Source organism: Leptopilina heterotoma, unplaced genomic scaffold (assembly GCF_015476425.1).
Source record: "Leptopilina heterotoma isolate Lh14 unplaced genomic scaffold, ASM1547642v1 Lhet_68, whole genome shotgun sequence".
Classification (NCBI taxonomy): Eukaryota; Metazoa; Arthropoda; class Insecta; order Hymenoptera; family Figitidae; genus Leptopilina; species Leptopilina heterotoma.
Window position 1 is genome coordinate 6,863,524 of NW_025111157.1, and position 25,095 is coordinate 6,888,618.

Genomic DNA, 25,095 nt, shown 5'->3' on the forward strand with positions numbered 1-25,095 from the left:
TTTATCCCGCTGAATATGAGCGATTTTTATTCTGTATACGTTTATATATATGCGAATAAAAAAAAGAGAATTTTACTCAAAAACAATGTTTTAATTGAATTCTAATTCAATGGAATGTTAAAAAAAATAAACATTCCTTTTTTTTTAAATTTTTTCCGTAAAAAGCATATTTTGTTTTGCTCTTTAAATTTTTCGTATTTTTAAAATCATTTTTTTTTTCAAGTATTCTATTACCTACAATTTTTGAAAATTAACTTTTATTGAATTTTCATTGCAAAATTTTGAAAATAATTTAATTCTCAAAAATTTTAATGAAAAATCTTCAAGTGTACATTTAATAAAAATGAAAATTAATGAAAATTAGATTATTAGATTATAAGAATAATATTAAAATATTTTTGAATATTAATAAATTCTTTTTAGTATTATAAGTAGCACAAGTGAGTAACAAGACAGTTATTAATCTTTGTAATTTTGATACAATGAGTAAAAATTAATTATATTTACGCATTTTTATTAATTTTAATTACCATGTGAGTAGTGAAAGTCAATCACTGTCAGATACTTCATATTTTTGTAATTGTAATTTAAGTAGTAAAAGCTAATTATAGCGAGAAATTTATACTACTGTAATTGTAATTTAAGTAGTAAAACTCAATTATAGTCAGACAATATTTATTGTGATTGCATCTTAACATCTTAAGTAGTAATAGTTTATTTTAGTCAGACAGTTAAAAAATTATGTAACTAAACTAATTCTTAGAATTTTTCCATTTTAATTTTTAAAAATTTAATTACTTTCAATTTTTTCAATTTACACATTTCCGAATATATTCAAATACATAAAAAAAAATAATAACATTTTAGAATTGTTTTTAACATTTTGGAGAAAAAAATTGTGTTCAAAATTTTTAATTAAAATTCGATTCAAAAAATTAATAATGTACTTTTTTTAAATTATACAAAAAATCTTTTTAGGAATTCAATTATTTTCGAAAAATTACATTACAATATTTATAAAAAACTAATTCTTCAAATTTTTTTATAATAATTTTTTAAGATTTAATTATCTGCAAACAAAGTAAATTAATATTCTTTAAATTTACTTTTTTAGATTTATTAAAATTTCGGAGAAATCATTATTAATTAAAATTCTTCAAAAATTTGATTATTTTTTTTATTTTCTTTAAAAATTCAATTATTTTAAAAAGATTTTAACAAATTTCAATTATTTTTCAAAGATTTTAATGAAAAATCTTCAAGTGTAAATTTAATAAAAATAAAAATTAATGAAAAATTATACTATAAATATAATATTAAAATATTTTTGAATAAACTTATTCTCAGAATTTTTTTAATTCTAATTTTTTAAAATTCAATTATTTTCAATACTTTTCAATTACATATTTTCAAAAATTGAAATTTGAAATACATAAAAAAATAATAACCTGTTAGAATTATCTTAAACAATTTGGAGACAAAAATCATAATCAAAATTTTTAATTAAAATACTTCAAAAAATTAATTCCTTTTTTTTTAAATTACCATACAAAAATTCTTTTTAGAAATTCAATTATTTTCGAAAAATTACATAATAATATTTACAAAAACGTAATTCTTCAAATTGTTTTATCATAATTTTTTAAGACTTAATTACCTTCGAACAAAGTAAATTGAAATTTTTTAAAATTTACTTTTTTAGATTTATTAAAATTTTGAAGAAATCATTTTCAAATTAAAATTCTTGAAAAATTTGATTATTTTTTAAAAAAAATTTTTAAATTTAATTCTTTTGAAAAGATTTTATCAAACTTCAATTATTTTTCAAAGATTTTACAAAATTTCAATTATTTTTCAAAGATTTTAACAAATTTCAATTATTTTTTAAAAGAATTTACCAGAATTCAATTTTTTTTAGACTTTCTTAATTGTATTGTAATTGTAAAAAATTATTTAGAAATATTTTTAGAAAATTTTAAGAATTTCTTTATTAAAATTTTGGAGAATTTTAAATCTTTAAAAATATTTTTGTAGTTTTTCTAATATTTGAAAATAAAAATGGACAGTTTCAATTATTATAAAAAATTGAATTTTTGTATTTTAATAATTGAATTCCCAAAGAACTTTCGGAAAATTATTTTAAAAATTAATATAGATAATAGATTTAGAGATAAAGTTTAGTTCAAAATTCCAGAAAATAATTGAATTTTAGAAGGGTTATAGTTGTAATTTTTACAAATTAATAAATTTCAGAAGTTGAAGTTTTTAAATTTTATTTCTTGCGTAAAAAAAGAATTAAGATGTATTTAAATATTTGTTTAGCAAAATTATTCGAGTTTTGAATAATTGAATTTAAAAATCAGAGAAGAATCAGGGAAATAGAAAATAAAATAATTGGTGACAACAATGAATTAAATAAACGACTGTTTCGACTTTTTTTTCCTATTTTTAATCGACTAAAGCGGACTTTTTTGGCTCGTTAAAGTCGATCCTTGTGTTAGTAAACGCGTATTGCTTTTTTAAGCTTAAACCAATTAAGTTCGTTAGAAAATTGAAATTAAAAAATTAAAATTGAATTAAAATTAATAAATAAGAATTAAAAAATTGAAATTAAAAAATTAAAATTGAATTAAAATTAATAAATAAGAATTAAAAAATTGAAATTAAAAAATTAAAAATATTTAACAAGAAAATTAAAAAATTGAAGTTAACAAATTTGATTCAATACCACTAAAGGGAAATTGCAAATTATTTAATGAATATCGTGTCATTATTGGCTAATATAATGAACATTTTTCATTAAATAAATTTTGACTTTGATTGCTTGTGCCATTAATATTGTTAAGTAAAATGGATTTTCATGGCGGGCAAAGAGAAGGGTGAGGGGGGCGATACCTCAGCTGGTAAAGGGAGATAATTTATCTTAAGCTTATCGCGTATCGAAGTTTCTTGCGGTCTTCTTCGTCTATAAATTAATTCTGATTGGTATTTTCTCTTTTACAGATAATGGGCAAGTGGTACGTTGTCGAAATTTTGGAGCATATGCAGGAAAATAGTCCACTTCAAAATCAGTATGCAGTTTTTGAGAGTAATACTTGTCCAATTATTCATCTGAAATCAACTAATCCAGGTTCATTGAAATTATTTTGGAGCGAGGAGGCTGGAGATGTGGCCTATCATTTTTTTTTTCAACCCGAACGTGAGGGATCTTGGTACACCGAAATCAAACAAAACGGTAAGTAAATTAAAGCAAAATTAAAATATTTCTGTATAAAAATATTTCTGTAGAAGAATATTTCAGTATAAAAATATTTCTGTATAAAAATATTTCTGTAGAAGAATATTTCAGTATAAAAATATTTCTGTAGAAAAATTTTTCTGTAGAAAAATATTTCAGTATACAAAAAATTTCTACATAAAAATATTTAAACCACGAAAAAAGGATTAATATAGAAAAATATTTTTGTATAAAAATATTTCTGTATAAAAATATTTCAGTATAAAAATATTTCTACATAAAAATATTTAAACCACGAAAAAAGGAATATAAAAATTTCCACTTAAAAAAATAGAACAAGAGTTCTTGTTTTAAAGGAAAAATTTATTAAGTTGGAAAAAAGAAAAAAAATTTCGAAAATATATTTTCTTCACCAAAATGAAATTCAATAAGTATATTGAATATCGATAAGCAATCAGATTGGAGGGAAAAGAAGAAAAGATGATTGGGAAATTGACAAAAGAGAGAAGTGGAGAAATTTAAGCTCCTTTGGAAGGCGATTATCATAAGCTTTCGACTGGTACCAGTCACTATAATCATCAAAATGGAAATTACAGAGGCCCCAAAAGTTTAGAGAACATAAACTAAATTGGATTAACGAGCAAAACGTAAAGCGTGTGCCTTGTACTATAGGAAACTATAATAGCTAGAATATTATTCCCCCGGATAAATTTATTGATTTTATGCATGTGAACATTTCATTTAGTTCGAGATGAATATCCATTTATTTTGATGAATGCTGATGATTATTTTAAAGAATTCTGCTTTATTTTACTGTTCAAGTAATGAATCTTTCTTTAATTTTTTTTTATTTTTCTCATCGTTATAAATATTTATTTTCAAAATTAAAAGTTATTGAATTAATATTTATCTAAATTAATTGCATTTTACAAGAATTGCGTTTACAATTTTCATAAATAAATCAACTTCAAAAGGTTTTAATTTTTAATTTTACAAAATTTCAATTCTGAATGAATTTAATTAGAAATTATAATGAACTTGGATTTTTCAAAAATTTTAATAATTCAAATTCTGAAATTAGTTACATTTTCTAATATATATTTAATTAATTATTAAAATTAATAGATTTATAGAAGAATTTTAATTAAAAATACTAAAAAAGAATTGAATTTTGGAAAAATTACAAATGATTGGAGAAATTCAATTATTTTCAAAAGTAGTAAAATTCTTCGCAGAAATTCAATTATGATTAACATTTTTTTTAAATATCTCATCAAGTTTTAAGAATTTTTATAAATAATAAAAATTTTACAGTAATTCAATTACATTTACAATTTTTTATTTTCTTCTCAATAATTAAATTATTTTCATAAACAAAATTTTTTTTCATGGATTCAATTATTTTCATAAATAAAAAAACTCATCGCAGAATTTCAAATATTTTTAATGCAATTTTAATTTCAATTCTGTTGAAATTAGTTGAATTTTTAATATGTATTTAATGTTAATTTCCAAAATTTTAACGCAATTCTTCGAATGAAATCAATTATCTTGATAAATATCAAAATTCTTCCCAGAAATTCAATTGTTTTCAAGAATTTTAATAAAATTCTTTGCAAAATTTAATTATTTTCATAAATGACAATATTAATCACGAGAATAAAATTATTTTCAAGAGTAATAAAATTCTTTTCAGAAATTCAATTATTTTCAATAATTGAAAAAAATTCTCGTCATGATTTTAATTATCTTTATAAAGAGCAAAATTCTTTGCTGAAATTCAATTATTTAAAAAAAAATTTTAATAAAATTCTACGCAAACATTCAATTATTTTCAAAAATAATAAAAATTTCTCAGGATTTTAATTATTTACAAATTTTTTTTAAATTTCTTCGCAATAATTCAATTATTTTTATAAATAATAGAACTGTTCTCAGGAATTTAATTATTTTTATGAGTAATAAAATTCACAGAAGGATTTTAATTATTTTTAATACAATTTTAATCAAATTCCTCAAATTTTTAATACAATTTTTGTCAAGAATTCAATTATTTTCAATACAATTTTAATAGATTTTCTCTAAAATATTCAATTATTTTCAAAACTTTTAATAAAATTTTTGTGAAGAATTAAAATATTTTTGAAAATTTTAGTCAAATTCTCGGCAGGAATTAAATTATTTTAAAAAATTGTAATAAAATTCTTTATAAGAATTAAATTATTTTCATGAATAAAAAAATTCTTTTCAGGAATTCAATTATTTTGTAGGAAATATCAAAATTCTTCACAGGATTTAAATTATTTTTCAAAAATATTATCAAAATTTTTGGATGAATTTAATTATTTGCATAAATTTCAATAAAATTCTACGAAGTAATTCAATTATTTAAAAAATTTTCAAAGAATTCTTTGGAGGAATTCAATTATTTTCAAAAAAATTTCCATAAAATTCTTCGAAAGAATTTAATTATTTTTAATAATTTTATTGAAATTTTTCGTAACAAATCAAATGTTTTTAAAAAACTTTAATAAAATTCTACGCAAACATTCAATTATTTTCATAAATAATAAAAATTTCTCAGGATTTCAATTATTTCCAATTTTTTTTTCAATTTCTTCTCAATAATTCAATTATTTTTATAAATAATAAATTTTTTTAAGGAGTTCAATTATTTTAATAATTAGTAAAATTCATAGCAGGATTTTAATTATTTTTGATACAATTTTAATCAAATTCTTTGAAAAAAGTAATTATTTTTAAAAATTATATTAAAATTCGTTAGAAGAATTCAATTACTTAAAAATTTGTTGATAAAATTTTTTATGAGAATTCGATTTTAACAAAAATTCAATTATTCAATAAAATATTTTATTTTGAATTTAAATAATTGAATTTTTGTGAAATTTTCTAATAAAAGTTCATTTAAAAATGAATTTCCAAATAATCGATTTATTATTTAGGAAAATAATTGAATTCTTTTGAGAAATTTTACTACTTGTAAAAATAATGGAATTCTTCTGAAGGATTTTATTAAGATTTTTGTAAATAATTAAATTTTTTTTGAAAAATTTTATTATCACCGCTAGATGGCACTTTAGTTCCTTCTTGGAATTTCCCTTGCCACCTGGTGGTGACCTTGGCGTTCTCAAGTGGAGAAATTAAACCACCATTTTATCCCTTAAACACTTTTATTTTGTATAATTAAAATATTATTAATATGAGAATTCCGCAGTAGAGATAGAAGAACGTTAAAATTATATTCTTTTGATTCAAAAAGAAAAGAAAAAAACTAGAACTATAGGAGAACTTGAGAGTGAATTTCAATAACATAATGAATAATTACTTTTTTTTAGAAAAAATTGTTTGTAACTTTTACAACCGTAAAAAATAATGGTAAAAACTTTCAATTATTATATTATGAATCGATAATATTCCCCAACGATTTAATGACTTGAGTTGAAAGTTAAAAGCGGGGACCATTAAAACGACTCGTTTCACTTCTAAGAACGAAATTTTCTTGGTTCGAGTTGCCTTTTCTGTTTGATTCCTGATACGAACTTAATGAATCGTTACGGTCGTTCAATGACACCTTTTCTACTCTCTGCCCATAGTGGAAAAAAAGTCTTACAATTTCTTCAAGTTGCTAATATTTTTAAATTCACTATTAAATTTTGTTTTTCAATTTTCATTTAATTTTCCCCTTTTTTTTTGTTTTATTTACTTATTTTTCATTTTCAACTTTCAAAAATTGATATAACAGGCTTTGCACTCAATAATTAATTTTTAAAAAGTAGCTTTAAGAGAGAAAAAAGTAGTAAAAAAAGTGGCTGTCGAAAAATTAAATTTAATGACTAAAAATTATTATTATTATTATTTTAATTTTCATTGTCATTGTTTTTAATAATAATAATAATAATAATAATAATAATTAATAGATTAATTAATAGTAATGCAGTCACCTGAATATAACATTTAATGTGGACTCAGCAACCACATATGTATAGATTTTGGTCCATTAAAGCTCACCCACCGTCGTATTCTCGTCAATGTCGAATGTGCTTGACGGCTTAACGATTGCCAATTTACGATCCACTGATTATCCGCGTAACAGCTTCTATTGCAAGCATTCTAAATTTGAAAATAAGTCACAGAGGGAATTTTCCATCTTAAAAATTCAGGAAATGCGTTTTCTCCATTAAAATTATTTCCGTCTTCATCTAAAATCGATTCTCGATATATTTATACGTATACATTAAAAATTAAGATTTACATACATACATTTTTCAGAGGAGAATTTTTTTTCTACGTACGTTATTAAAATTTCAAGATATCATCAATTTTCTTTCAATCAAAAAAAAAAAAAAAAGAAATAAATATATAAAAGGAAATAAAAATTTCTTCTCTCATATGGAACATTAAAAATAGAAATTCAATTTTTTTATATTTTGACTGAACGTGAATTTAATATTAATTATTACTGCCGAAGGAAAATAATATAATGGAATTAAATTTCCATTAATAGACGAGGACTTTAGTGAAACATTTGCGAAACTTTTAAATACAGTAAAAAGTTTAAGAGTAAATCAGAAGAGTTATTTGTATGAAATCTCACACCATTTCACTGAGAATTAATTAGTCAATGGAATGAAGATAATCAAAAATCCCTCTTTTCACGTTACGAAATTTCTACCAAATTGAACAAAAGAGATTATTAACAAAAGAGAGTTCTTTCAAAATCACAGAGTTGAAGTATTTTTTTTTTTATTTTTCATTTCAATTTTATCAACGAGATAAACTATATATGTATATATGTATAAGTGAAAGAGAGAGAGAGAATATGAAAAGGCATTAAAATCAAAGAGAAGAGTCACTTCCCCTACTACCAAATGAAAATTACTGTGGAAAACGAGATGAAATATCTCCTAATGACTTTTGTCGCATTAAACAGATGCGACATAATTTTCGAAATTTTCTAGAAGAATTCCTATATTCAGATAATCATTGTAGGCCACAATGTGGTAATTGAGAATTCAGACTTTTCATCGTCGTTTCTAAGGCGAGAAAATTTGATTGGTATCTGACATTTAAATATCATGCGCAAGAAGTGTAGTATTATCAGGTACCGGAGGCATTTTTCAGTGGAAAAGAAAATTAGTTTTTATGGCATTAAAAAATTATTGAATTTAAATATATTTTTATAATTAACAATAATTAATTATTAATTATTAACTATTAATAACGTATAAATAAAAAATTCAATTAATAACACTCTTCGCACTCGATAATTAATTTAAATTAAACAAAATTTTTTTTTGCTGCAAACAGTAGCTTTTAAACTAGAAAAAGTATTAAAAAAGTAGCTACCGAAAAAATAAACTTGACGATAAAAAAAACTCGTTTTAGATACTTTACAAAACAGATAAAAATTCCATTTTCTATATTTTATTTTCCTGACTTTTTCCTAATTTTCATCAAAAATATTTACTTCTTTCTTATCCTGGTAATTAATTAAATTCCTGCAACGAATTTTATTATTCATGAAAGAATTTTAATATAAAAATAATTTAATTCTTGTCAAGAATTTTATAATAATTTTTAAATCATTGATTTCTTGCGACTAACTTTATGCAAATTCTAATTTAAATAATTAAATTCCTGAAAAATTTGTATTATTCATAAAAAAATTGTATTCTTACGAAGATTTTTACAAAAAATTTTTTAAATAATTGAATTCAGTTTGGAAATTTTTTTGAAAATAGTAAATATTGAAAATCATTGAATTGCGAAAAGTTTTTAAAAATAATAAAGTTTTTGATAATAATTGAATGTCTGTGTGGTATTTTATCAAATTTTTTTAAAAATAATTGAATTCCTAAAAAGCATTTTATTATTTATGAAAATAATTCAATTCTTGTGAACGATTTTATTATAGAATTTTTTTAAATAATTGAATTTCTAAGAGGAAATTTATTACTTTTAAAAATAATTGAATTCTTGTGATGAATATTGTCATTTATGAAAATAATTAAATTTTGCAAAGAATTTAATTAAAATACCTCAAAATAATTGAATTTTCAAAAATAATTTTGTTATTTATCGTCATAATTAAATTCTTTCGAAAAATGATTTAAGTAAATAATTGAATAATTCAATTATTGTTGGGAAGAATTTATTAAAATCTAAAAGAATAATTGAATTATTTCAAAAAAATGTAATTAAAATTGTATTTAAAATAATTGATTTCTTTCGATCAATTTTATTAAAATAGGTATTTGAAAATAAAATTGAATTCCTGTAAAAATTCTAATATTTTTGTAAATAATTTAATTCTTCCAAAGAATTTTAAAAAAAATTTTAAATAATTGATTTTTTCAATGAATTGAAATTAAATTTTTAAGAATAATTACATTTTTTTTAACAATTCCTTAAAAATAGTTCATATGAAAAAATAGTTCCCGCGATGAATTTTATTATTTATGGAAATAATTGAATTGTTGCAAAGAATTTTATTAAAATTTCCAAAAATAATTGAATTCCTGAGAAGAATTTTATTAAAATGTTTAAAAAAGAATTGAATTTCTGTAAAAAATTTTGTTATTTTTCAAAATAATTGAATAGTTTATAAGAATTTTATAAACATTGCTTTAAATAGATCATTTATTTTTTCAAATTATAATAAATATTATAAAAAGTTTATTTTAAATAATTGAATTCTTATGGAAAGCTTTATTTGTGAAAATAATTGAATGTTTTCATTAATTAATTTAAAATAGTATTAAAAGTAATTGAAATTCTTCAAAGAGTTTTATTATTTTTGAAAATAATAGAATTCTTGCAACGAAATTTTATTTTTTTATTTAGTAAATATTTTTTTAAATATTGAATTCATGTGAAAAATTTTATTGTTTAAAAAGTAATTGAATTAATGCGAAGAAAATTATAAAAAATTTGTTAATAATTAAATTCCTGTGAAATTTTTATTATTTATAAAAATTAAATTTTAGCAAAGAGTTTTATTAAAATTTTTGAAAATGGAAATAATTGTATTTTTTTAAAATTGTTTTATTAAAACTTAAAAGAATAGATGAATTATTTCGAATAATATAATTGAAATTGTATTAAAAATAAATGAATTCATAGGATGAATTTTATTATTTATGAATCAAATCTTATTAGAAAATTCAAAGGGAATTCAATTACTTAAATACAAAAATTAATAGTTTATTAAATAATTCAATGTTTCTTAAAATTGAAATCTCTTAAAGAATTTTTTCGACAATTTTTAAAATTTAAATAATTGAATTCTTTCGAAGAATTTTAATAAAATTTTTAAGAATAATTGCATTTTACGAGGGATATATTTGAAATTGTATTGAAAATAATAATTGAATTCCTGTGAAATTTTTTTTATTTATGGAAATAATTGAATTTTATTAATTTTTTTTTTAAATAATTGAATTCTTTTGCAAAATTTTATGAAAATACTGGATATTGAAAATAATTGAATTTCGAATATTTTTCAATATTTAATATGTTTATTTTAATATTTATTTCAGTCGGTAATTTTTTGAAAATATGTTTAGTGAAAAAATGTTTCATTCAGATCTTTTAGAAAATAAAAATATCAAAAATCACAAATTACAATAAAGTGAGAATAAAAAATAGTAGAAATAGGCAAAATAGACCATTTTTTGACTATTTTTTTACCATTTTTACCGTTTGAATTAAATAAATAAATTAAATTTAAACTGGAAATATGAAAACAAAGAAAATTGATGAGAATTAAAAATTGAAAAATAAAAAAAAAATTACAATCAACTTGATAGAAAAATAAAATATATCGTAGCAAAAAGATAAAAAAAGTTTCACATCGCAGATTATATAAATTAAAAAATATTCAATTATTACAGGAATATAGAATTTCTCATGTCATGAATCTAAAATATCGATATGAAAATTTATAAATAAATGAATAAAATTTTCCCCTTACTTTTTGTTTGATTATGCAAATATATTAAATTGGGAATATAAATTAGATTATTTTCGAATAATATGGCTAAATAATTGTAACTAGGACATAATTTCGGTGGATAATAATACGACTAAAATCTGCGCATAAAATAATAATTAATATGCATATGAGGGAAAACCATTATTTATAATTAATAAATATACATCATTTTCAAATGTAAATATAAACTATTTATCATCAAAAAGGATCATTCTATTGTATCAATAATTTTGTATTTCTAATAATTCTGTATTTATAATAATTTTGTATTTATAATTTTGTATTCGTCGGGCATATCATATTTTTGCCACATTTCGCTTATATAATTCAAACATATATATATATTTTTTTATTTACATTTATATACATCCCGGGGATCAAAATACGTTTTCAATAAATTTACATTGATTGATTTTAAAATATTCTTTTTTATTTAATGTTCAAATGCAAAAATTATAGTGTATAGAAAATTTACAACTATTGAAATAAAAATATTTCGAAATGTGATAAATTGAAAATTGCTTTAAAGTTTAAATTCAAAATGTATTTTTAAATAAACATTAATTTTTTAATCCAGTTAAAATGATTCTATAGAATTTTACAAAAAAATATTTTCTTTAAATAAATAAACAAAAAGTGTCATAAAATTATTCTAGGGAAATTCTAAAATAAAAAATTCACTGCTCTTTGGAATATTAAAATAAAATATTCCGGGGACTTGTTCTAATTTAAGATCTGAGAAATTGCTGTTAGGAATAAAAAAAAATTTTTTTTTCGAGTTCATTCATGAACACTTGTGATGAGTAAACTGTTGTCATTTGAGCTATTAGCGAAGCTGTAAATCACAAGAGACTGAAATTCGCATTACTCGTTCATTTTAGCCCTTCATGTTTCAAGGGAGTATTGTAGTGGTTTGGCATAGAGCCAAATACCCAAGGCTTCTGCAATTAAGGATATTAATTTTCATTTCCCGTAGACAGAGAAATCTACACGAACCCACCTTTAAATCCGCATTCAAGTTGCGATGAATCCAAATTTTTCACAGAAAAAAAAAAAAATTTGAAAATTTATTTTTTTATACCTAAATGAGAGAATTTGGAATATTTTCTTCATTGTCCCCTGGAATACACGCAGTAGAATAAAATACTGAAACTCAATTTTAATTCTCCCAGGCAAAAATACATGAAAAAAGTTTAAATTCATAACAAAAAAACTTATTTTGCATAATAAAAAAAATTAATTCTCAACTAAATGAATGTTCAATTTGCCGTTATTTTCCATTTTAGTGTAGTACAATTTTCCTAAAATACTGAAACAGAAGAAAAGTTTTATTCACTCGAACGTTTGAAAACTTTATAATAGAACTACTATTATTGTCGATAAAGAGAATGTTTGCATTATTTGAAGCAAAATGTAATGCGAAGCAAGTTTCCATGGGGGGTTAAAGTATCTGTCGATTACTCAGGTGATATTGACCAGTCGTCTAATGGAATTACTTATCCGATAAGTCAATGTAACCAGACCTATTCAAGTCAGAATCTACTTCAGTCTAATTGAACTTGCTTCTGCACTTTAGTTTATTATGGATTATATCAAATGAATTACCATACGAAAATTATCTAATTAGTCTAATTAGAATTTTTGTCTTCTCTCTTATACGTTCATTCAATTCAGATAATTCAACAAATATTTAATAATAAATATTTATTTAATATTTATTTAATATTAAATATTTATTTAGTAATAAATATTAATATTACCACAAATATTTAATTTTGTTTTTCCCTGATTTCCAGACAAAATTTTCACTTTTTCCCTGACCCTAAATAATATTCTAATTCACTCTAAAAATTATTATATACTCAAAATTCTATTAAATTTATTTACAAATTTCGTTAATTGTAAAATTATTCGAAAACATTAATAGTTTTATTAAAAAAAAAATATTTAATCATTATTATTTTTCCATAGTAACTAAGATTTAAAAAAATTTTTAAATCAAACGTATTAAAATTAACAACTTATCAAAATTTTATTGTAAAACATGAAGAAATCGATCACTCCGAGTCTTCGACTCGAAGCGATCGATATCTTCATGTTTTATAATAATTTAAATTACCATAAAATTTTTCAAAAAAAATTTAATTATTTACAAAAATTTTAATAAAATCTTTCACAACAATTCAATTATTTTTACAAGTAGTAAAATTTCTCAAAAGAATTCAATTATTAGAAAGATATGTAATAAAATTCGTTGAAAGAATTCAATTATTTTTCTAAATAATAAATCGATTATTTGAAAATTCATTTTTAAATGAACTTTTATTAGAAAATTTCACAAAAATTTAATTATTTAAATTCAAAATAAAATATTTTATTGAATAATTGAATTTATGTTAAAATCGAATTCTCATAAAGAATTTTATCAACAAATTTTTAAGTAATTGAATTCTTCTAACGAATTTTAATATAATTTTTAAAAATGATTACTTTTTTTGAGGAATTTGATTAAAATTGTATCAAAAATAATTGAAATCCTGCTATGAATTTTACTACTTATTAAAATAATTGAATTCCTTAAAAAAAATTTATTATTTATAAAAATAATTGAATTATTGAGAAGAAATTTAAAAAAAATTTGTAAATAATTGAAATTCTGAGAAATTTTTATTATTTATGAAAATAATATTGAATGTTTGCGTAGAATTTTATTAAAATTTTTTTAAATAATTGAATTTCAGCGAAGAATTTTGCTGTTTATAAAGATAATTAAAATCATGACGAGAATTTTTTTTTCATTTTTGATAATAATTGAATTTCTGAAAAGAATTTTATTATACTCTTGAAAATAATTTTATTCTCGTGATTAATATTGTCATTTATGAAAATAATTGAATTATTGCGAAAGAATTAAAAAAAAATTGTAAACAATTACATACATTCCTGTGAAATTTTTATTCATTATGAAAATAATTGAATCATTGCGAAGAAATTTATAAAAAAAATTTGTAAATAATCGAATTCCTGTAAATTTTTTATTATTTCTGAAAATAATTGAATTACTGCAAAGGAATTTATAAAAAAAATTTCTAAATAATTGAACTCCTGCGAAATTTTTATTATTTATGAAAATAATTGAATGTTTCTTCAAATTGAATTCTCATAAAGAATTTTATCAAAAAATTTTTGATTTCTCAAAAATTTGTAATAAAATTTGTAAGAATAATTACTTTTTTCGAGGAATTTGATTAAAATTGTATAAAAAATATTTAAAATTCTGCGATGAGTTTTATTATTTATGAAAATAATTGAATTTATGTAAAAAATTTTGTTTATAAAAATAATTGAATTATTGAGAAGAAATTTATAAAAAATTTTGTATATAATTGAATTACTGTGAAATTTTTATTATTTATAAAAATACTTAAAATTTTGACGAGATATTTAAAAAAATTTTAATCATAATTGAATTTCTGCGAAGAATTTTACTACTTTTGAAAATAATTTAATTTCTCCAATCATTTGCAACTTTTCCAAAATTCAATTTTTGTTTAGTATTTTTAATTAAAATTCTTCTATAAATCTATTATTTTCAATAATTAATTAAATATATATTAAAAAGTGTCACTAATTTCAGAATTTGAAATTTGAATTATTAAAATTTTTGAAAAATCTAACTTTATTATAATTTCTAATTAAATGCATTCACAATTGAAATTTTGTAAAATTTAAAATTAAAACCTCTTTTGAAGTTGATCTATTTATGAAAATTGTAAACGCAATTCTTGTAAAATTCAATTAATTTAGATATATTTAAATAAAATTATTCATTAAATAATTTATAAGTAATAATTTTGTGATAGCTCCTCTTCATGAATTGAGTTATTTTAAAAGAAATTATTGTGAGAAATAGAAAAAAATTGAAGGTTTTGTATTAGAATTCTTGTCAATTTCAGTTTAATTTCAGTTTATGAGTCAAACAAAAAAACATCAAAATTCAGAGTTTTCTTATGAATTTAAAAAATTTAATTTTTTCCAGTACTTTTATTATTAAAAATCCCTGACTTTTCCCTGATTTCTCTGACCTGTGGCAACTCTGTTCATTAAAAAAAAAAATTTTTCCAAAAGAGTAATGTATCGTTCAAAAGAGTAAATTTGTTTCGAAATTTTGTAAAAATTTTGTAAAAAAAGCAGATCATTGTTATACGAACAAAAAAAATTTTAATATACCTATAAATTTTCAATGCCTCGAGGTATTTTTAGGTTCTCTTTACTATGTATGGAGTCAAACATATTTTTAACAAAGGTTATTAAAGCAATTTTTTAATAATGCTCTAAAATTTTTTTAGTATTAAAAAAACGATATTGTAATTAACATTTAGTTTTAAATTAAAATTAAGACTACATATAATTAAAATTGTAATAAAAATTGGACTTATAATAAAAATTGGAATAGCAATTGGAATTATAATTAAAATTGTAATAACAATTGGAATTATAATTAAAATTGTAATAGCAATTGGAATTATAATTAAAATTGTAATAACAATTTTAATTAAAAAAAAAATAATACCGCCTGATAGGCTGGGATGAAAATTTCGGGATTTTTTTGGCAAAAAACCAAAACGTTTTTGCGTTGAAAAGTTTTTATTTTTTTAATTTTTAATTTTTCGTTTTTTTAAACGTTGCGGACTTCAGCCTCATACGGTATATGAGGTCTCACTCCTTTTTTTTCGTAGATAATTAAAAGACAATATTAAATCGATTAAATTAAGACCGAAGAGCATAATAAAAAATAAAAAACAAATGTCCTCTATTAATATGTCCATTAAAAATATTTTTATCTTCGAATTCTTGGACTAAAAAATTTTTTTTGCACGAGAACTGAATTAATTAATGGAAAAGAAGTACAATAATTATTTCTCCAGTAATTAATTAAATTTCAAGCTCTCATACTTTGGATAAAAATGAAATAAAGTAAAGAATTTTTTTTTTCCCATCCACCTCGTACTAATTGTAATTAGTGGCACAATTTTCGCTTGACTCAGATTTCGAGTTTAAATTAAACATGAATTAACTAAGGTAATAATTTTTTTTTTCTTATAGGTACATTGGTGGACTACAATTATTTGCAATTTTACGGTAAGGTTTACGTGATGAAAGCCGTGGGAACGCACATGGTCCTGACATTCTGCTCATCATCAACAGATCAACATCCTGGACTACTCTATTCTGTATTAATGTCTCGTGATCATATTTTAAGTATCAATGACATTAATGGAGTGCACAAATTATTAAATCGACGTGATTTAAAAATATCAAAAATCAAAAAATCATGCGCCAATGGTGGCGCTAATTCGCAAATAATAAGTAATTTTAATTTCGGTTGGCTGGTCCTACTGGGAATTATCACGTCTTCCGGCCTCTTTTCAAGTTTCACTTGGCATTAATTAATTCTTTTTTTTTATCATTTTCGGAAAAAAAAAGATATCGATATTCGACGCGAGACTCGCGCTTAGAATATAATTGTTCGAAATTCAGAGTGCATGAAAAGTCACTTTCCTGGAATATCGGATTTGAAAAGCAATTCTGACATGATTCAAGATCCTTGAGATTTTAAAATCGAATCCTACAAATCACTCCTCGGGATCTTTGACACAGTCAATCTTTTGACATTACGTGATTCGAATTCGGAAAAAAAAATTGTTCAATTTCTCTCTCTCTCTCTAACTCTCTGTACGAATAGATAAATCTTATTTGTATAGAAAAGTACCGAGAGACAGAGAGATAGAGAGGATTGAGGAAAAATCTCATTTATAATAATTCTAATCTTGTATAATTTTCCAAATTTTCCTCAATTCGAAATTTTTCATAATGTATAGAAAAAAAAATATTTTTAGAATCTAAATTTTTTACTATTGTTTCTCTAATTTCAAAATTATGAATTGTAAATGATGTTTCATTTCGAATATTTTTTTTATGTTTTTTAAATATTTTTAAAATTATTTTTCTAATATTTTTTTCTTTTTTTCTGTTTCTTTTTTTTGTTTCGACTGGAAATATTATAGTTCCATTTATAGAAAATTTCTAGAAATTAAACGCAGGGATCACAGTTAGTCAATTTTATTACACAATCAATTTTTTTCCTTTTAAATTACTAAAATTCACTAAAAAAAAAACCTAAAATCCCTAAAAACCATTTCTCCCTTTAAATAAAATCTAAAAAAATATAAATTTTTGCTTACAAAGTAAAACTCAAATTGTTTCGAATTTCTGTCAAGAAATTTCTGTTTCTAGAATAAATTTTATTTAATTGAAAGTATATTTTCTCAATTTTTATTAAACAAAATTTTTTTGACAAGTATTTTATTAAAAATCTTTAAAATAATTGAATTTTGAAGAAGAATTTTATCAAAATTTTTGAAAATAATTTAATTTTTGACAAAGAATTATATTAATTTTTGAAACTAATTCAATTTCGGATAAGAATTTTATTACTTTTGAAAATAATTAAAATTTTGGCGAGAATTTTTAAAAATTTTAGAACATAATGTTCAATTTACTTATTATCTAACATTTTAACTAAAATTCATTTTTAAATCAATTTCTATTAGAAAATTCTACGAGAATTCAATTCATTAAATAATACAAAATTAATTAATTTATTAAATAATTGAATAAAAATTAAATTGAATTCAATTTTTTTGACAAATTTTATGAAAATTTAAAAAAATAGTTCAATTATTTCGAATAATTTTATTAAAATTGTATTAAAAATAATTAAATTCTTTCGATGAATTTTTTTATTTATGAAAATAATTAAATTCTGATAAATAAATGTTAACAGAATTTTTTAATTTTTTCCTAACGTAATAAAAATTTGATTTTAAACATTATAACTGCATAATAAATTTTTACTATCGAAGTAAATTTTTCTGATTTTTATTCAGGAATTTTCTTTGGAATCAACAAGAATTCTTCGGGAAATAAAAATTTTTAATATAGTAAATCTTACTATTTTTTGAATGAAATTTTCCAAAGTCCGCAGTGAATTTTACTAATTTTTGTACAAAATAAAAAAAAAATTATTCTGGAAATAAAAATTCTTATAATAAATTTTATTATTTCCAGAGACAATTTTGGTAGCATTTTTTTTTTATTTTTTTCAAACTTAGTAAAATTTATAATTAAAAATTATTATTTTCAGAGTAAATTTTACTACTTCTGCAGTAATTTTTTCTAATTTTTCTAAAGAAATTATTATAAATTCAAGGAAACAAAATTTATTCTGGATCAAAAAATTTTTAATAGTGAATTTTCCTATTTTGGCTGAAATTTTACAAGGTTGGAACTAAATTTTACTTTTACTTTGATTAAAATTTACTCTGGAGATATTAATTTTTTTATAGCGAATTTTAATTATGCCACAATTTATTAAATTTTGGTAGAAAATTATTTTAAATTTTCTTCAAACAAAGTAAAATTTGTTACTAAATACTAAAAATTATTATAATTCCCTGGTACATTTTACTATTTCTGAAGTAAATTTCCCTAATTTTTGTAAATTCTTCAAGAAAATAATAGTAAAAATTATTTTGAAAATAAAAAGTGTGAATAGTAAATTTTACTATTTTTTGAAAAAAATTTTTCCAGTTTGAAGTAAATTTTAATATTCTTTATTAATAAAATTTACTTCAGAGGTATAATAAATTTTATTCTGGAAATAAAAATTCCCAATAGCAAATTTTACTATTTGCACAGTTAATTTTAGTATAAAAATTTGTTAAATTTCTCTTGAAGTTAGTAAAAGTTTATTATTGCAAAAATATTATTATTCTGTTCTTGGAGGAAATTTTACCAAGACCGAATTAAATTTTATTATAATTTTTACCAAAATTTACTTTGGTAATAACAATCGTTAGTATCAGATTTTACTATTTTCACTTTTTAAATTTTGGTATAAAATTAAAATAAAAAAAATTTTCTACGTAGTATCAATATTTAAATAATGAAAATAATAAGTTTTAATAATATTATTAAAACTTATTATTTTCAGAGTAAATTTTACTATTTCTAAAGTAAATTTTTCTAATTTTAATTGAAAAGTAGTATTCTATTAAAATGTTGATTCAAATTTTAGAAAAATTGCAACTTTTGGAAAAAGATATAAATAAAAATTAAATAGTTGACAAAAAAAATTTTTAAAAACAGTCTGGTTTAAAGAAGCTGCAATTAACAGTTAAGAGAATAGTAAAAAAACAATAAAATAAACTATAATCGTTATAATAAAATAATTTTTCTCTTAATTGGAAAAATTCTCCTTTTTCATTTTCTATTTTTAATTTTTTTTAATTATATCCCCTTTTCTAAAAATTAAAATCCCCTTTTTTTTATCCAATTTTACATGAAAAAAAAATGTAAAAATCACTGTGATCCCTGTAAACGGAAGTGAATAATGTAAATGAAAGTTGAGAATATATAGATAACATTTTTAGATAAAGATGCAGTGTTCTTTATTTATTTATTTATTTTTATTATATATATAGAGTAAAGTAAAAAAAAATTAGATATAATACGTGATTTCGAAAAAGGTTACGCGAACTCTTAAATAAAATTTTTTTTTCAAGAAACATTCTTTTTCACACACTAGTAAAAAAATAATTAAAGTGTGAAAATTGTTTAAATTCTGAACTCTGTGCTTTCTCAGCTTCTTCATTCTTTGAGTCGTAATCATCATCATCATCAATCGGACTCAATTTAGAGATTAAGCTCGAGATCATTATAGACAATTCCATTTCTTGTCACGAAGGTTGAGAGACCTCTTCATTTTCTAAATACCACATTATTAAATAAAATCATTTTTTTACACTTTTTTTTACACATTTGTAAAAAAGAAAAAATATTTGATAATTACCAGCGTCTTCGTAAAAGAATGAAAATTATACGAATTATTGAATTTAAAATTAAATATATTATATATAACTCGATAATAATGATAATAATACTAAATGCGCGCCAGTGTTCAAAATGTAATTTAAAGTTTAGAAAAAAATACTTTCATTCTGAATTCTTTTTTTACAACATTTCTTGTTTGGGAAAAATATTTTTCCATTTTATCGGAAAATTTTTGATTGCTTTATGAAAAATTGCAAATTAAACTAAGAAGCGAAAGAAACGGCAAAAAAAATATGATGGAAAAAAATAGGAATTAACAAAAATGAAAACAAATACAATTGTTAAAAACTATTTATAATTGAAATTGAAATCGAAATAATGAAAAAAAGGTTTTTTCTCCTACAAATAGAATTAAAAATTTGATTTGTATGGAAATTTTCAAATTTAAACTTTTTCTGTTTTTCCACGAACTCTGTAAAATAATTTGAATAAAATGTGATAAAAGTTATGGAAACAAAAAAAAAATTATTGTAATAAAATAATAAAGATATAAAGTAATGAAAATGTAGAAAGTAGTAAAGAGATAAAACGTAATATATTTAAAGAGAGATATAAAGTAATAAAGATCTCTCCGTGTTTCTACAAAGAGACACGAGATATGAGAAGATGAAATTTCGTGTGCAAATGAAATTTGCTAATAATAGATTCGAAAGAAGAAATTTTCTCGTTTGGTCATGATTATTTGGTCAAAATTTGAAGGAAACACGAAGACCAAATTGGCGACTGGCCAAACAGTTATGATCTCCTTTCATGTGAGTTCAACAATTTTTTTATTTTTTATTCACTGAATTGCAGATTTAAATTTGAATTCAGAAAATTAGTGAAAAAAAAAATATTTTATATTTTTATCAAACATAAATTTTTTTTTATTAAAATACCAACGAGTGAGAAGTTTAACTATATTTTTATTGCATAATTTTTTTTTTAAAGAGGGAGAAGAAAGTTTAAATTTAGAATTTCAATTAAGAATTAAATTCAATTAAATTAAAAAATTTAGAATAAAATAATAAAATTGTTTCGAAATATTTTTTATTTACAATTTATTTTTAATTCTTTCCCAATTTGTTTTCAAATATCAATTTAGAAATTAAATTCAAAATTGAAAATAAAATAATAAAATTGTTTTCAATTATTTTTTCTTTTGAATTTCATTTTAAATATTTTTAAAATTCAATTATAAAATTAAATTCAGACTAAAGAATTGAATTTCAATTTTCGATTAAAAAAATTAAATACAAAATTCAAAATAAAAAATCGAATTTAAATTTTTAATTAAAATATTAAATTAAAAATTGAGACTAAAGAATTGAATTTAAATTTTCAATTTAAAAATAAAATTCAAATATCAGATTAAAAAATTAAATTTCATTTTTCGAATTAATATTAAATTCAAAATTCAGACAAAAAATAGAAATTCAATTGAAAAATTAAATTCAAAATTGAGACTAAAGAATTGAATTTAAATTTTCGATTTAGAAATTAAATTCAAATGTCAGATTAAAAAATTTAATTTAAATTTTGAATTAAAACTTTAAATTGAAAATTCATACAAAAAATTGAATTTCAATTTTCGAATTAAAACATTAAATTCAAAATTGACACTAAAGAATTGAATTTACATTTTCGATTGAAAAATTAAATTCTTAAATAAAATCAACACGGAAAAAATCTTGGGTGACGTGCCGTTCCAAGTAGACCGAAAATGTACGAATGCGATACGACTTTAGTTTGGAGGAGCTGCATTTCCAACTTGGGCGTGCTGAACGCCCAAGATGCGGCTATTGCAGTCCCAAGTTTTGAGTCTCAAATCTTGGGTGTTCAGCGCCACCGACATGGGAACGCAGATTTCCCGAATTGAGAACGTAGCACATCCAAACTATAGTTCCCCCACTTTCCGACGATTAAAATATTAAATTCAAAATTCAGACTAAATAATTGAATTTCAATTTGCAATTGAATAATTAAATTAAAAATTGAAACTAAAGAATTGAATTTCAATTTTCGATTTAAAAATTAAATTCAAATCTCAGATTAAAAAATTGAATTTAAATTTCGAATTAAAAATTTTAATTCAAAATTCAGAAAAAAATTAAATTTCAATGTTCAATGGAAAAATTAAATTAATAATTGAGACCAAAGAATTGAATTTCAATTTTCGATTTAAAAATTAAATTCAAATTTTAGATTGAAAAATTGAATTTAAATTTCGAATTAAAAAATTAAATTCAAAATTCAGACATAAAATTAAATTTCAATTTTCGATGGAAAAATTAAATTCAAAATTACGACTAAGGATTTGAATTTAAATTTTCAATCGAAAAATAAAATTCTAAATTGAGATTCAAAAATTAAATTAAAATTTGCAATTATAAAATGAAATAAATATTTTTAATTAAAAAATGAAATTCAAAATTCAGAGTAAAAAATCCAAATTAAAAATTTAATTGAAAATTTAAATAAAATACGAAGAAAAAAGATTTGAATTTAAATGAAGAATTTTTAACTTTCTTAATAATAGCGAAATGTTGGAATAAACAAAGAATTAAAAAAGCAATATACTTCCGGATCATCTGGCTCTATTTTATCGTGCCCGAGGTTTTATATATCGGACCAATTCGTTCGTGATGTGGGGGCACTTTTTTAAATTGCCTTATAAAAGTTCCAATACTTTCCGGACTTGGCCGATAGTCTTAACCCCCCATTAATTGGCTATATTCTTCGAAATCGAAGCAAAAATTTTTCATTACTTCATTGCCATGATGACAAAAAAAATAGCCAAGTTTTTCAAATTTCTTTTTCTAATAATAAATATTTTCTAGAATCTAGAATTTATTTATTATTTATTTTTTGATAAATTTGACGAATTTTTTTTTCTTTTTTTCGGAAATATAAAATATAAATAAATACCATTCTGAATTTTCGTTTTTTTGTGTTTAGAGAAAAAACCTTTTTTTCACTATTTTATTTCAATTTACATTGAAAGACTGTCAGATTTTAATATAAACGTATAATCGGACATTAATTAAAAGCGTAACAAATTTTTAAATGAACAAAATAGCATTTTTCTCTAAAAGAATTTTTTTTTTAGTAAAAAGTTGCTTTTTCAGTAAAAATAAATTTTTTTGTAATAAAAAAATTTATTTTTTCTTTAAAAGAATATTTTTTATTAAAAAAAATCCCTTTTTTTCTTTCAAAGAATTTTTTTAAGTAAAATAAGCATTTTATTTTCTTTAAAAAAATTTCTTTTTTATTTAAAAATATTTGTTTTTAAGTAAAAAATAGTTTTTTCCTTAAAAAAAAAAAACTTGTTGAAAATTATAAAAATGTTGAATTAGGAAAAAATTATTCTATACATAAAAAATTCTTTTTTAACGAAAAAGCAATTTTTTTGATGTAGACCATTTTTTTTTAATTCAACATTTTTTTTTCTGAATTTACATTGAAAGACTGTCAGATTTTATTATACAAAAGTATAATCGGACTTTAATTAAAAACGTAACAATATTTTCAAATAAAAAATGAATAAATAAATATTATTTGAAACGTACTGAATTTTTAATTAAAAACATTTATAAATATTTACAAGAAATAAACAGAATTTAATATCTCATATTTCCCTGTTATTAAAAAAAAATCAATTATTTTCCCAATAGTATTAAAAATACAAAAAAAATTTTATTAATTTAATTGAATAATCAATTTCTATAAAGAATAGATTGAGTGTAAACGTCAAGATTACTTTCGATTAGAACATATCAGACGTAAGACAAAATACACTTATAGAGTAGAAAAAAAAATTGTTTCTTCACGAAAAATAATATAAAAATCAATGCCAAGAATTTTTTCACATGTGTAAAAATTTAAAAATATTAGTGAATGGAAAAAAAAGTAAATTTTTCTACATAAATATTATAAAAGGCGAACCTGTTCGAGTCACAAATTTTTTTTTTTTTTTTTGTGGTAATAATTTTCAATGGGTTTTTCCTTTGGAAACCTTGGCCATAATTAAGTGTTCTTATTTATATCTATCTTTTGTACAGAACCTTAATTTTAAGACGTCTATTAATTATAATTAAGTGACTGTATGTGTAGTGAGCCCTTCTCCTTTCGAAGATATAAATTTTACTTCTCACATAAGCGTACCTTATAATGAAGATAAAAAAAAAAAAGAAAAAATATTATAAAATTTGCGGATGCTATGAATGTATGGGGGAGACTGGGGTCAATTTTAATAGAGGTCAATGGTAAAGTTGTTAATGACAAGACACAGTCTGTTCTAATGTTCTAATTTCAGAACATTCTGGGTCAGTTCCTCTCTTCATTTTCTTTTCCTTATATTTTTATTATCGAAATTCGTTGAAACATATTTAAATATTCAGAGAAAAAAATTAATTATTTTTTTATTTGCGTTAATTCATTATCAAAAACTGTTTTCGAAAATTCGCTTTTGAAAAAATTGCCAAATTCTAGTTTGCTGTTTTACAAAAGACTTAATTTTTATTTTTTTATTATTAATTAATATTATTGTTAATCAATACTACTATTAATTAAAACTATTATTAATTAATAATATTATTAGTTAATACTATTATTAATTAATACTGTTATTAATTAATATTATTGATAATTAATACTGTTATTAATTAATATTATTGCTAATTAATACTGTTATTAATTAAAATTATTATTAATTAATACTATTGTTAATTAATCTTATTATTAATTAATATTAATGTTAGTTAATACTACTATTAATTAATACTATTATTAATAAATAATATTGCTAATTAATACTGTTATTAATTAAAATTGTTATTATTTAAAATTATTGTTAATTAACACTATTATTAACTTATTAGTATTAATATTAGTGTTAATTAATATTATT

General features: G+C 20.5%; 1 protein-coding gene across 2 annotated transcripts in view; it reads left to right on the top strand.

Moving 5' to 3' along the window:
- LOC122510374 overlaps positions 1 to 17,137 on the top strand; it is a 75,391-nt gene extending 58,254 nt beyond the window's left edge. For both annotated transcript variants that reach the window (XM_043624970.1, XM_043624969.1), the window contains 2 exons: positions 3,004 to 3,235; positions 16,359 to 17,137. In XM_043624970.1, coding sequence (XP_043480905.1) covers positions 3,007 to 3,235; positions 16,359 to 16,702 — 573 coding nt within the window. In that variant the 5' untranslated portion in view covers positions 3,004 to 3,006 and the 3' untranslated portion in view covers positions 16,703 to 17,137. The remainder of the gene's footprint in view (positions 1 to 3,003; positions 3,236 to 16,358) is intronic.
- Positions 17,138 to 25,095: the final 7,958 nt, after the last annotated feature.